The following is a 13,756-nucleotide window of genomic DNA, read 5'->3' as shown; positions in this document are numbered from 1 at the left end:
CGTGAGGGTCGAACGCTGTGTTTTATGCTATGCTTTAGAATTTAACTTCAGTTTAATTTTTTGTAAATATGTATTGCTTGTTTACGTTTTCTTTTACAAACGACAGTAAGTTAAATTATTAATGTCACAGAGAAATGAGCGGTGCAAATCGAATTCGTACCAGAATACATAGGTATTGTTGTTATCCGTCACTACGATAAAACGTCAACTGCTACTGCTTGTTTATGTTAACCACTTGATTGATTGATTGTATCAAAAGAGAAATATTCACGATGACAAGTTTTCTTTTTTGATTAATCAAAAGTTTAGCTGTACCATCAAATCAAGTTAGCTAAAGCAAGATGCTCTTCGCTCTCGCTCAACACCCAAGTTTGAATCGCTTTACCCATTTTCTTTTCCAGCTAATTTCAAGAACCGACCGCGATAAAAACCCTAGATGAAGAGATACAAAAAGAGCGTGAATAGCACCACTCTTTCGCACATCGTCACACCGAGGACTGGCCGACCGCACGAGTTAAAGCCGGACTCGGCAAAACCGGAATATGATCAAGGCAAGAACAAAGTAATTAAGTATTAAACACTTCAAATTCGTCCAGACAGGTTCGGTTTCGATAGTACAACGCACAAGCAAAACACAGGAGAGAAAAAACCAATTCTGGCTGATTTCAAAAGAGAGAATCATCATCCACACAGCCAGAGTAGTGCCAAAGACTAATTGGAAACTAATCGTTGTCTGTCCAACCAACAAAATCAAACACCAATAGGTTACAAGCCAAAAAAGCATATCATCCAAGTTCCAACTAGTACAAGAATTCAGCAACAGTCTAGAACTCCCATTTCTTCATCTCCATGCCGTCGGGAGCACTTCCCTCAACCTTTTTGTTTCCCACTTCTTTCCAGTTTGTCGAAAGCACTGTCCCGTTTGACTCCACCTGTGCAGTACAAACACAACGATGCAATATGCAAGTCAATATAACGTAAGCTGATTTTAATCCCAAGACTGGTGGTTCCACCAGAATCTTTCATGGTGATCGGAATTATGAATTTTACTGGATATCAAAATACAAGATACGAAAATGCCTTACAAAAGATTTTCTCATGGCCCTTCTTGTGTCCTCATCAGCATCCTTGTATATGTCCTGGAAAAATTTGTTCAGAGCTGCATCACCATCAAGCTTCTCTTCTTTTTCCTGAATCACAACGCATCGGAGTAAGTATCGTGAAGTGAAACATGCAAGTATAATGTCAAATCAACTAACTGGGTTACGAGCAAACCTCCTTCTTTACTTGAGCCTCAAGCTTATCCCAGTCCTTTTTTGGTTTTGAGGATGGGTAGGATGGTCTTGTCGCTCCAACAACTGTTGGCAGTTAACACTTTTTAGTAGCTAATTTCTAATCTAGTTTTAGAATCAGAGGATTGCAAACATATTAACATACCTGGGCCACTGACCCTTACTGGAACAAGGCTGTCCTTGCTGAATTCAAGAGATGTCCAATGTATTGGTTCAGCTTTAGCCAGGCGAATTTCAACTTTGGTGGAGAGAATGTCGAACCTGCATTTTTCAGGTATTATCTGTTCGCAACCACCAAAGCTCACAGTTATTTTTCATTTGAAAATATAAGCCATCTATAATGCATATATAAAATCAGCCAATGGCTCAAAAGGATACCAACTACTGGGGCCAGATTAAATGCAAAGGATACGATACTGCCAATTATTTGAAAATAAAAATTGGAAGCGGGCATGCAGTGTTTTTCTTTAATTTTCTGTATATATCCTTGTTACAAACAAAAAGAAAAACCTCAGCAACATAGAATTGGTGCAATACCTTTCCAAATAAGCGAGGTTGAAAATGATATGTATCTTCACCAGCAACATCGATGCTAACACTTAGCTGGAAACAACCAAGAAAAGTGATTCATCAGCCGTAAAACTTGTACACAATTGACAATACCCAGAAAACCTTTTTACTATGTAGGTTCTAGACAACTATGAGATCACTGCGAACAAATAATAAAAAGAAGCACTGAATCAATAAGAATCATACTATTTGTTCACCAAAGTCAACATGTACATCTTTGGCAGGTATGCCCTTGGCGAATATAGTCACAACCACTTCTTCTGGCTTCTGGTAGAATTCATGCCTACATAAAAAATTTCCACCAAATCATGCATCTCAGTGACTAAGGAGTAAGGATACAATAGATAAAAGCAAATATGAGGGTATTACCCAAGCATGCATAGATATCTCGGAGCTTCAATACAGACAGTACAAAAAGATGAAAAGGAATAACAAAAAACTGCAAACAGAATGTTTTGGTGATGCTCCTTAAAAATATGAAACTAAAAAACTTCGGCAACAGAAATTATATTGATCTCGACTAACCTGTATTTTGGTTTGACAGTTGCTACGGTCAGCTGATTGGAAGGTTGACTCACAGGCTCAACATCTTTTGCAGGTATAACATTCTCTGTAATGTTTTCCTCCACCGAATGCGTTGGTAGAACACCAGTTTCCTCTGATTGGACATGAAACAGTATAAATAAGACAAAGATGATCAACTACATGAGAACGAGTAATTTCTATTATAATGATTTCCTCAGATGCCCCTGTTACCAGGAAAACAATCCATTGTATAAGAAAGCTAAACATCTAATTGTGAGAAAGGCCCGCCATTACATGAATCCCTAAAAAGGTGCAAACTTGTAACAATCAAACAACGCACCTGCAATTTTTTCATCACACTCTTTTATCAAACTAGCAAATCTTGTCTCCTGCGGGGCAAAAGGAGCACCGGTTTCCAGGGCCGCCTTTGCAGTCTCATATTCCTCGAGCTTGATGCAGGCAATTCTGTAGCCATCAACAGCAAAGAACAAAAATTGTAAAACAATCAGTGACATTAGCAATGACACTGTTCCCAGTGCAGAACATAACTTATAAAACCCTACATGCAATACATAACGAGTTTCATGAACGGACTACACAATACCCTAGAAATGAGCCCTCCAAGGTTTTGGCCAAAAACATAACTCAAAAGTTTCGAAACACTTAGAATTAGCATTATAAGCCTTTCCCTTTCGCAAAAGGCGAAAGATCCACAACGATAACGGAGGATCAGCATGACCTTTATAGATTTTCAGAGCTGATGGTTGCAAGATTTAGGCAAAATTTAACACCCCATTAGATTACAGACCTAAAATTTCAATTAAAAGTTACACTCTTTTCAGTATCCAATACAAACAGGTGCTCAAAAACAACAAATATAATTACGGGTTATCGGTGTTGTGCATTCGAGCTCACCCTTTTCGAAAATACGCTTTGTACAATGACGGATCGAACTCAATTGCCTTGTTCGCATCCGCAACAGCCTCTGATAACAAGAAAAACCCACAACAGATAAAGAGGATTAGAAAATCCAATCGAGTATTTTCTCGGGCTTTCTTGGGAACCAAACATGAAAAAAAAAGAAACGGGTATTCACGAAATTACAAGAGGAAAAGAGGGTACCAGTGAGATTGCCGGCTTTGATGTTGGCCTGGGCGCGGTCGGAGTAGAGCTCGGCGTTCTGGGGGTTGAGAGCGATGGCCTGGGTGTAGAGGTCGACGGCCAACTCGAAGTGGTCGTCCATGAACGCCTCCTTGGCACGCTGTTCGAGATCGGAAGCCATGGGCGGAGCAACCTTCACCGTGGACTGAGAGTTGGAGATCGAAGGATCTAGAAAAAAATGTAGCGAAAGTAAGATTGATTTGCGGTGGCAAAGAAGAGGAAAACACTTATCGAAGTCGACGCAAATAGTGTGGTGTTTTGGGCCTTTGGGCTTCGGCCCTATGTAGTTCCCACCAATACATACATATATATATATTTTTTTTTTTTTTAAGAAGAAGAATCTATGAACGTTCCAGGGAGACTTTGATGAAGTCTTTGACTCCGTTGAAAGAAAAAAAAAAAAGGGTCGTTTAACCCTTGAATTATTACTAGCTTGCAACTGACCTCTTGATTTACTTTCTTTGGTTTTTAATTATTTGAAATTAACCAATTAATCCATTATCGTTAGATTTTAATGAAATTCATGTACTTTGTCATTAAATACTGGCGTGTGATTTATTCTTGAGAGTAAAGTCGTGCCAGTACTTTCTAACAAAGTTGACGAATTTTTTATCGAACCGTACGGTGAGGGTTAACTAACTGATTTCAAATGGTTTAGGGAGTTAATTTACCAAAAATTAATTTAGAATGTCAATTTCAACTGGGGTAATAGACTAAGAATTTATGTAGTCAAGCAGTAGTTTACCTTTGAAAAATAGACAGGGAGATTTGAATTTGGCTAAGAAGGTGGAGCATATTACTCTAGCTAATTTAGCCAAATCTAGTCTACAAGAAAAATCTATATTCGAAATTAGTACGAGATTCTCTATATTTTAATCACATCCGACCTAACGCTGGCTCCACCTCGTGTAGATCATCTCTATACAAAGGTCTATATAGAAGCTCCTTGGTTAAGTTAGTGACTTTGCAATGAGAAAAGAGTATCAAACAAGATTCACAACAAAAAATTAAATGTAGCGCGACAAGTAGATTGATGAGGAGTTTATTTCTCCAATTGAACTCCTATGGTGTTTTGATACAGTTGTTATATTTTGGTTTCAGTGGCACCACACAAATTCGTTATCTTTTTGTTGCTTCCGGTGGGAAAGTATTTTTCCAAGAAAAACCAAACAAGGAAGGCAACTTCTTGTACTTTTCTTAGCAGCTTCCATGTTTCCATCTACTTTTATTTACTCCCAATCCCAGGATGCGCTCAAATGAATACAATCTATACTATTAGACAAGTCAACTCTTTATTTGGGCAGGTGGGCATCTAATAAGAACCAAAGTATATAAACAGAATTATTTTTCGTCACTGAAGTAAAGCGTTATATACGATAATATAAAAAACGTTTGGCATGAAGTGGTATATTGTTAAAATTAATGTCTCATGTTATATTGTGTCGTTGCGCATAGCACACCCTTATTATAAAAATATCTCTATGCAAGGTTTTCGCACGTATTATATAAAGCAAAGCAAAAAGGAACATAATTTTTCAGATATAAGTTTTCGTGGTAGCTTCCATATTCATATACCAGCAACCCAATCTTTGAGAAAGGAAGCTTCCCTTTGTCCATGACTAAATTCAACAACAACGACCATTGACCTGCACCGATCATTATCCCAATATACTAAAATTCAGCAAATGCCATGTTGGCAACCGAGGTGGCGAGTAGCGTAGCCTGATTATTATGACACCTGGTATACCGGTTGTGTTTTTGTCACGTTCAAAAATTTCTCCTATATAATACCGTTAGTTTTCTACTAAGTGTGACAGTCAAACCGTCACGTGCTGTTTAGTCTTTTCCTCCCTCAAACTTAACTACACCAGAAGGTTCTGAACTTTGATGTCTCTAGCAGAAGTCACCAGGCTCGTTGTCAACACAAATGAAGTCAACTGTTTCAAAGAAAGTTGCCTCCGCGTTCTTTCCGCGTGCAACTCAGAGTCCCTGCTAGGGGGCATCTGTGTCCGCAGTGCAATTACCAACCCGCGTCTTGACGACGACACTATCACGTCTCGCTTGAGTATTGGCACTGGGGAGCTGTCTGCTTATGTCAGGAACGGACACTATTACGTCTCGCTTGAATTCTTCGATTCGATGATTGTTTCCGGGCAGTGCCACCAACGAGTTTACGCTCTCCAGTGGCCTAAATCATGCTCATCGTTGGGAGAGTTGGATTACAGGACTCGAATCCATACATATGCGGTCGAGCTTGGATTCATTCGCGGGTGATCAATGCTTGGAGGATGATACTTGTGCCGGAGGTGCAGGAGTTGATGTGCACACGAAATGTTTTCTGACCTCATAGAAGATGGTTTGAGAGCGTTTACGGAGATAAAAACATTGCTCCCGGGGAATATACAGCAAGGCGAGGGATGGAGCTTGACCCGTCTGATCCAGCATTTTACGTGCTGCTTGCAAGTTTGTACGATGATTCTGGTCAGCCGGATTTAGCCAAAAGTACACGACAGGCAATGAGAGAGAGGGGATTAAAGAAGGGGGGGTTTAGGGAGTTGAAGAAGAGAGGATACCCGTATCGGACTATGAAGATTCATTATGTCATAGTGAGAAGTTAGCTGTGGCATTCGGTCTCCTCAATACAACGTGTAACGCCTCCATACGCGCATCTAAGTATATACGTATATGCAGCAGAGGAGCTTTCTGGTTGTTTTAATACGTAAAATTACAAGAATTCAGAAAGCCACAACAAAGAGTTTATAACTATGCAATTGTGTGATCCAAATCAAGAACCAGAGATCGTTCATAATGCCAGAACCACGAACAATCCCAATGCCAATACTCGAAGAGCTAAAACTGTGTTACATTATTCATTCTCAATGGGAATCAAGGACGGAACTTAAGTAAACAGCATCTAAATGGTATCAAGTGCAGAAATCGAAAAATTCAAGCGTTCCTCCCATGATTAAAATTTATACAGCCCAGCAAACAGGCATTGTCACCAGCAATAAACAGGAGAGAATACAAGAAAAAAGACGTCAATTCAAATCTGGAATCCAGAGTACCTAGAAGCATATGCCGACGAATGGTTTACTCCTTTGCTTCTGAACCAATAGAGGTGACTTTAGCCTCATCCAACTTTGGTTGGTTTGTAGTAAGTCCTTCCAGCGTTTTGTAAAACTCCTCAGGAAGAGGACCAGGTCGGTGCAGAGGAACATGTTTGGGAACTGGAGCATCGTTCTCGATCACCTCACATTCGTAATCATCAGGAACACCCCATGGATCCCACTCTGCAATGCAAGTCAATACAGAACGCAAACTATTACAAACAATCCATTGTATATTGTATTTCAAAATGTCAGGTCAAAAAAGAACTTCATACAAAGGCAACAGAAAGACATCAGTTTGATCATCAGAATGATAAAACTCTGAGACGGAAGAACCAAAAAATCAGCATTAACTGAAGCATGCAAGTACACAATGGCTAGTAAAAACCATAGTTCACAGTTCACACAAACAAAGATTCCTACTTTGGACATTGAACGAGAGTTTGAAATGCTTCAAGGTGAAGAAAACATATTTGCTTATTATATGTTCCACTTGAACTTGGATTCAATTGTGTCCATTAACCGCAACCACCACCCGCCCCCTGCCAGCCTCTTTTTTCTTCTTTAACCACCTCATATGATATGCATTAACAACCAGCATTCTCGGGCAATCATAGTTTCTTCGGAACTGATAAAATCAAGTACCCACCTTTCGTTTCTTGACGTAGTAAACAAAAAACCCGACTGCTAAAAAATTTATGAACTTCGCTCACTTTTCCCCTAATTTCCACTACTAGAAATGAACAACTTATTAAGTTATCATCACAAAACAAAACTACACAGGCCAGATGAATCACCAAAATTTCTAATTCCAATTCGATTACTTTTCGATTTCTCATCAACTAAACTAAGCAAAAATGTCGAAATCACAAACAAGCACTCAATTTCCCAACATAAAACCACATTTCTTAGCTAAATTTCAATTTTCATGGCCAATGTCAATCCCAAAACACAAATAACCATTTTCAATTTCATTTCTTTCAAAAACGAGAAAAAACTAAATAAATCAATTACCAAAACCAGCAATAAAAATAATATATTATACTGACCGATCATCTTGCCGATGAGAGTAAGCTCGTCGCGCGCCTCCTCGATCAGCTCCTCGACCTGACCGCAGCCGAGCTTCTTCTCGATGACCTCCCAGTCCTCCTCTTCGCGGCAGACATTGAGGCGGTGGCGTGTGAAGCTCTCGACGGCCTTGCGGTAGCCTTCGTCCTCGGGGACCGCCTGGACCTCCTTTAGGGTTTTGGAGTAGAGCTCGATTAGGACCTCCCTCGCATTGGGGACCACGTCCAGCCCTACAATCCCCGTCGTCTGCTTCACCCTGGCCAACAACGGCCGTCCGATTGCTCGCAGGAACATGTTTTCGAATCCTCTCTCTATCTCTCTCTCTCTCTCTCTCTCTCTCTCTCTCTCTCTCTCTCTCTGCGATTTGAAAGCTCCGAGTCGGATTGGTTCTTCTTCTCTAGGAGCTCTCACTCGCACGCTGTAAAAAACCCGTTTTGGGAAACGGATATGGTTTCAGAATTCGGGTTTCAAGTAATTTGTTGTTCCCACGTCGTCATGAGCCCAATCATGTAAAAGCAATCAAGGCCTGCAGTAGACTTTGGGCCTGATCCCAAATACGAATGGTCGAGCGAGTTTTTTTTAATACAAACAATATTTTATATTAATTTACAATTAAAGTGAAAAAAGTTTAAATTTGAAACACAGCGCATCAAAGAGGAAGTTCTAACCACAATAATAATTCATCACATATAAATTATTAATTTAATAAGTATAGTACCACATCTCTTATTTATTAAGATTAAGAGGTACAAAACAAATAATAAACAAGAACTCTTGTTATTTTATTTTTATTTTTTTATAATTTATTCATTTTGTTATAGGGATTTGGATCCTCTCCTAAGCTTAGAGGTTGAGCCTCCTGAGCAAAGAACTTGGACAGTTGATTTTAATCCAATGGCTATAAACAGGGAGCTCCTCTAAAAGTTATAATAATTGTAGCTGATTAATCAAAATTCAACGGCCCATGTTCTTTGCTCAGGAGGCTCAGTTCTCTGAGCTCAGGAGAGGATTCAAATCTTTGTTATAGACATGGTCCCTCATACTAAATTATTAATTATTAATTTAATAAGTATAGTACTACATCCCTTATTTTTATAATAAACCAGCAACTTTCTTCACCATTAAAATTCCTTGTATTTTTCTGCAACCACACCCCATTGCTTATGATATAGGATTGATGCTCAATCATTAATTTATAATTCACTTGTAGATATTTATATGTCGGAAATTGATTTTCACACACTTATTTTTCTTCTCACACAATTTTTTTATTTCTCAGCATCGGAATGAATAAATTAAACAGAATTAACAATTAGATTTAAATAGAGGAGTTTAAGAAACAAAGGAGTGTAAGAGGCTAAAGACTCGTTTGAAGGTGCTTTTAAAAAACGAGTGTAGAGAAAATGAATTTTTATTCCAAAAGCACTTGAAGTGTTTTTTCAGAATTCACTTGCATTTATTAATAATTGATTCTAATTTTTTTTTTTTTTTTTACTAAAAGCGCTTTCACCGATCCTATCCTCATGTTTCGAGGAAAAACTTCTCTTTGTTTTGTTATCTATGCCCTTTTTAAAACAATTTCAGCCATTTCAAAAACGCTTTCAAACAAGCTCTAATTAATGTGTAAAAATGACTTTCCCGGATGTTTTCTTTTCCACATAAAATATTCAATAATATTTTCTAATTACAGTTAAAGACAAAACCCTAAGTAAAATATATTTGACCTAATCTAATCCTTAAATATCCAAAGAGATTACTTTGCCAATAAGCCACCCGAATTTTGTCCTCTTATGTGAACATACAAAAAGAGAATAGCGTTTGTATTGTGACAAAGGACATAAACCGGAGCGGTTCACGGTCTGACTAATTAAACCATGGGGATAACATATCTTACACCATGGTTTGTCAAAGGATATAAACAATTTCTAAAAGTACAAACATTTTCCCAAATAAAATTGTTACCTTAAAAATTAGACGTTACTGACCACTTCACTGATACAAGTGGCCTCCATGCATGCATGCATCGAAATTAAAAAATAACCGTATCGATAGTAATAAATGTGGTCTAAAAAACAGTATTGACTTATTATCCAATCAGATTTTTCACCTCTTCTTAAGAAAGTATTGAAGCTTTAGTTAATAGGATGTCTTTTTGTTGGATATTGTCATAAATACCATAACATAAAACGGAGAGAAAAATAAAGATACCAAAAACAAAAGTGGATTGTAGGTAATTACAATAATAACCTTAAATTTCAAATAATTTAGTAAACGATTTTTTATCACTTGTAAGTGAGTAGTATTGACTTCATCTTTCATGAATAGTGAGTTTGATATCAATTATTGATGACTTATTGTGATGGTTTAGCCCGACTCTTACATTAAAATTTTTAATATAGTCGTTATCTATATGAAGAAGAAAAAAAGCAAAAAAATTATCACTTAACAAAAAAGAGTATCTTTAATATAATACTAGCGTTTGCCTACATACTTTATGTGTATAAACACATTTTTTAGAAAAACGAGAATGAGAGAGCTAGGTGGGGAGGAGAGAGAGAGAGAGAGAGAGAGAACGTGGGGAGAGGGGGAGTGGGAGGTTTTTTTTTTAAATTTTAATTTTAAATATTGAAAATATTTTAACATCATCTGTATGTGAAGTTTTAATAAAAAACAATAAAATTTGGACTTGTTAAATTACATTATTGCCCATCATTTTTTTGTGTGATAGAAGACTAAATAATCTTTTCACCTTCTTTTGGTTAACAAAAAGAGTTTCATTAATTAATAGAGATATAAAAATATCGTTTCAAAAGTACTTTTAAATGTTTGGAAACGTTTTTAGAGAAAATAGTTTTGAAATCAATTCTTAATAAAAATGCAAGTTAATCGTGAAAAAACACTTGAAACCCAAAAACATTTTAAAAGTGCTTTCAATTAATATCACTTCCCAATTGAGCTATAGATCGCTAAAACATAACTCTACTTTGTGTTTTTCTTTTACAAAATTTGTTATTTATTGTACTGTCTTTTTTTCCTGAAATTTTTAATATATTAATATTTTTTATATTTCTGATGTAATTAGTTAAATGTTTATTATATATCATGTCATGAATGTGGTGGAAGAAATTGTTCAAGACAAAGTGCATACAAGTTAAATATACAAATGCAACAAGTATCAAACTCATAGCACCTCATGATCCATGGTTACATATAAATATTCATTACATCATCAATAAGAGATGAGGGTTTTGTCATCCTTAATCACATTTGTTAAACTAGTTTTTCAGAACACACGAAACTCATGGCTAATTTTTTTTTTTACCCCCTACCAAATTACCACCCTTACTGTTATATAAACATCGTTTAATGATGATATAATTGATTATATCTACCTATATAAATGAACTTGTCGACATATTATCAGTTATAGAAATGAAATGCGTATTTCTAAGTATCATGTTAATTTAATGATTATGTTACGATATCTTACCACGTGGATGAATTTACATGAATATGGCGAAGTCGGTAAGTGTTATAAATAGTTTTCTTTCTATTAAAATGAAACGCGTGTCTGAGATTTTAAAGTTGGTAAATCAGTTATAAACGTCTAACAACGATATGACTAATTGTATTTCTGTACGGGAATTAATTTTACTTTGACGTGATTATGATGAAAGTTGATAAATTCGTTAATCGTTATAGATAAGATTTTTTTTTTTTCTCATTAAATATTAAACACCAGAAGTAATCATTAGCGAAAAACAGAAACTCTTCATGTTCAATTGAAAAGAAGAGAGAAATACAGCTGAAACTCTATGAGGAAGAAGGAAGAGACTCTTTTATCTGTCTCTTCTATACAATCTAATAATATAAGAACCCTTCCTCTCACTCTTTTTCTCTATCTCTCATAGAACTAACACAATAATAAAAGGTTAAATAAAAACCCTATGCACCCTCCCTACTTGTTGGCTACTAGCAACCACCGCCAACGGTTGCTCCGGCAGCGGAGGAGCAATTAGCATCAGTCCAAGAATACCCCAAACTCGATTGCACATTATCCGAAAAATTATCACCGGAAGCACCCACCAGAGAAGAACTTCCACTTCCACTAGAACTAGTACTACCTAGTTCCTTCTGCCCCATGAATATCTCATCCGACATGTCCATGTCCGGGATCACAACTTCATCATCCTCGTCCTCATCCCCGTACTCGGTCTCATCCATCTCCTCATCGTCATCGTCAAATTCCTCATTTTCTTTGTCGAGTGAATTGTCAGAATTGACCTTATTGGCTAGAGCCTCAGCTTGGACTGTCAAGGGTTGTCCGGTGGTGGGAGACGAGGGGTTGGGAACAGCTGCCCAACCGGAATCGTTGTTGATTGGCTGCTTTTGATTCTTAGACGCAGCTGACTTCTTGTTCCTGGAGGTACCGGCAAGCGAGTTCCGATGAGTCGGGCGAGCGTGAGTGTGGTCGCCGGAGTATGTGACTGTGAAGATGTTGGGATCTGTCGTGCTCCGTTCCACATGCTTCCTCGCCGCACACCCTTTTGAGGTGCTACATCGGTAATAGTTCCTGCAAAGAATCATGATTCAGAGAGAAAATCGCGAAGAAAAGGGAAGGAGAAATTGAGTGTGGAAAATTAACCTAATTACATACCTTGGATGGGGAGAACCCTTGATAGGTTTTTGGCCGTACTTCCGCCACGCCCATAAATCGGCCGTGAGATCCTCAGCTTTCACTTCACACACCTTTTTATTTTGCTGGGTTCTCCTGTGAATCAATTCATGTAGTTCACATCATGTGAAAAATGCAAAAACAAGAACAAAGATGAATTAAAATCGATTTATGTGCACTTATTTCTTTCTCAACACTAATTTTTATTTTTATCTCATAATTATCATTTAATTTATTCAATTTAAAAGTTAAAAAAGGTAAAAAAAAATTAGAAAAAGAAAAGGCGTGCGTAAATCATTTCTCAATAGCAAATTTTGAGTATATATACCTTCTTCTTTGAGAGCGAGGGGTGTGCAATGGCATGGTAATTGGTAGCCGAGGGAGAGGATAAGTGGGATTCATGGACCCGGGCCTCATAAATCCCTGCTGATTTTGGGGCTGCTGGGATTGAAGAATTTGATACCCCCGCTGCATCATTTGCGGTTGTTGTTGGCCATAGATTCCTCGAAAAGCAGGAGCCGGTATTCCCCGGGTGAAATGATCAGGCATCAAATGATGTTGCTGGTTCTGCTGCTGCCGCAGCTGTTGTTGTTGGAGTTGTGCATGATGTTGCTGTTGATGTTGTTGGAGGTGATGTTGGCCACTACCACTTGATCCTCCAAAGTCAGAAATAGTGGGGGAAATTGGAATAATATTATTAGGTCCACGGGTGGTGTTGTTAGTGCTAGGATTGTTGTTCTTGTTGTTGTTGGTGGTGGTGGGGTTGGGGATAAAGGACTGTTGCTGCTCTTGCAAATCATTGTCTTTGGGATCGTCTAGATCCGGAAAAGAGAACAACGGATCGGTTAACTCGTCGGAACTGATCAACAAATCCCAAAAAGAGTCGTCTGCGAATTCATCCGACGGTGTATGGATAGGGGTTGTGGGTACGATCGCGGTGGTGGCGGCGGTGATGGTTGTGTTTGTGGTGATTTGGGCGGTTGATTTGCAACCCCTTACCACGGCGTAAAGATCCCAATCATCTGCCATTTTCAGAACGGCAGCGGCTGCGGTGTTTTGTGATGGTTTTTGGTTGCAGCTAAAAGGAAGGAGAGGTTCAAAGGACGGCGCTGACTTGGAGGAAGAGAGACATAGACACAGATACAGGCATAGACATGGACAAAGAAAGATTGTAGCTAGTGAGAGGAAATGGCGCACTGACTTGGTAAATTGTTTAATTATTTATACTGAAATTTAGTACTAATTTAACCCAAAAAGAGAGAGAGAAAAAACCCAAAAAAAAATTGAAAAGTAAAAAGATAGTGGTTTTGATGCATTTGAACCGTGGCTTTTGATTGACTTTTGTTAAAATGTCAAAG

At 37.9% G+C, this 13,756-nt stretch overlaps 3 protein-coding genes across 4 annotated transcripts; all 3 read right to left on the bottom strand.

Moving 5' to 3' along the window:
* Positions 1 to 543: 543 nt before the first annotated feature.
* LOC103964341 (protein SGT1 homolog) lies at positions 544 to 3,715 on the bottom strand. The gene is made up of 10 exons (XM_009377275.3): positions 3,510 to 3,715; positions 3,303 to 3,372; positions 2,728 to 2,852; positions 2,388 to 2,520; positions 2,049 to 2,145; positions 1,830 to 1,895; positions 1,438 to 1,573; positions 1,276 to 1,358; positions 1,086 to 1,190; positions 544 to 932 (listed from the first exon to the last, which is right to left on the bottom strand). Exons 1-10 carry the CDS (start codon positions 3,667 to 3,669, stop codon positions 825 to 827), a joined length of 1,083 nt encoding a protein of 360 aa, XP_009375550.2. The 5' UTR covers positions 3,670 to 3,715; the 3' UTR covers positions 544 to 824.
* Positions 3,716 to 6,286: 2,571 nt separating this feature from the next.
* On the bottom strand, positions 6,287 to 8,192 carry LOC103966152 (probable NADH dehydrogenase [ubiquinone] 1 alpha subcomplex subunit 5, mitochondrial). 2 transcript variants are annotated; one of them, XM_048570992.1, is made up of 3 exons: positions 8,073 to 8,192; positions 7,705 to 8,036; positions 6,287 to 6,838 (listed from the first exon to the last, which is right to left on the bottom strand). In XM_048570992.1, exons 2-3 carry the CDS (start codon positions 8,015 to 8,017, stop codon positions 6,639 to 6,641), a joined length of 513 nt encoding a protein of 170 aa, XP_048426949.1. In that variant the 5' UTR covers positions 8,018 to 8,036; positions 8,073 to 8,192; the 3' UTR covers positions 6,287 to 6,638. The 2 variants fall into 2 exon arrangements, with proteins under 2 accessions (XP_048426949.1, XP_048426948.1); XM_048570991.1 differs by lacking the exon at positions 8,073 to 8,192 and having other exon boundaries at positions 7,705 to 8,066.
* A 3,282-nt stretch (positions 8,193 to 11,474) lies between these two features.
* LOC103966192 (probable WRKY transcription factor 27) lies at positions 11,475 to 13,660 on the bottom strand. Its single transcript, XM_009379349.3, has 3 exons — positions 12,727 to 13,660; positions 12,381 to 12,494; positions 11,475 to 12,296 (listed from the first exon to the last, which is right to left on the bottom strand). The coding sequence occupies exons 1-3, from the start codon at positions 13,425 to 13,427 to the stop codon at positions 11,696 to 11,698; spliced, it is 1,416 nt and encodes a 471-aa protein (XP_009377624.2). The 5' UTR covers positions 13,428 to 13,660; the 3' UTR covers positions 11,475 to 11,695.
* Between the last annotated feature and the right edge of the window lie 96 nt (positions 13,661 to 13,756).

Source organism: the organism of the source record quoted next, unplaced genomic scaffold (assembly GCF_019419815.1).
Source record: "Pyrus x bretschneideri cultivar Hongxiangsu unplaced genomic scaffold, Pyrus_bretschneideri_v1 Contig57, whole genome shotgun sequence".
Lineage (NCBI taxonomy): Eukaryota > Viridiplantae > Streptophyta > Magnoliopsida > Rosales > Rosaceae > Pyrus > Pyrus x bretschneideri.
The sequence above is the reverse complement of the archived record's forward strand: the minus strand, read 5'-3'. Positions and strand labels throughout refer to the sequence as shown.

What these genes read in the sequence shown, in the direction of transcription:
- LOC103966192 (XM_009379349.3), bottom strand. Translation starts at nt 13,427, where the DNA reads ATGGCAGATGATTGGGATCTTTACGCCGTGGTAAGGGGTTGCAAATCA. An exon ending in CCTCGCTCTCAAAGAAGAAG is followed by an intron (nt 12,495 to 12,726) that starts GTATATATACTC and finishes ATTGATTCACAG; the next exon opens with GAGAACCCAGCAAAATAAAA. An exon ending in AAGGGTTCTCCCCATCCAAG is followed by an intron (nt 12,297 to 12,380) that starts GTATGTAATTAG and finishes GATTCTTTGCAG; the next exon opens with GAACTATTACCGATGTAGCA.
- LOC103964341 (XM_009377275.3), bottom strand. Translation starts at nt 3,669, where the DNA reads ATGGCTTCCGATCTCGAACAGCGTGCCAAGGAGGCGTTCATGGACGAC. An exon ending in AACCTCGCTTATTTGGAAAG is followed by an intron (nt 1,574 to 1,829) that starts GTATTGCACCAA and finishes GGTTGCGAACAG; the next exon opens with ATAATACCTGAAAAATGCAG. An exon ending in AGGCTCAAGTAAAGAAGGAG is followed by an intron (nt 1,191 to 1,275) that starts GTTTGCTCGTAA and finishes GTTGTGATTCAG; the next exon opens with GAAAAAGAAGAGAAGCTTGA.
- LOC103966152 (XM_048570992.1), bottom strand. Translation starts at nt 8,017, where the DNA reads ATGTTCCTGCGAGCAATCGGACGGCCGTTGTTGGCCAGGGTGAAGCAG. An exon ending in TCTCATCGGCAAGATGATCG is followed by an intron (nt 6,839 to 7,704) that starts GTCAGTATAATA and finishes CTTGCATTGCAG; the next exon opens with AGTGGGATCCATGGGGTGTT.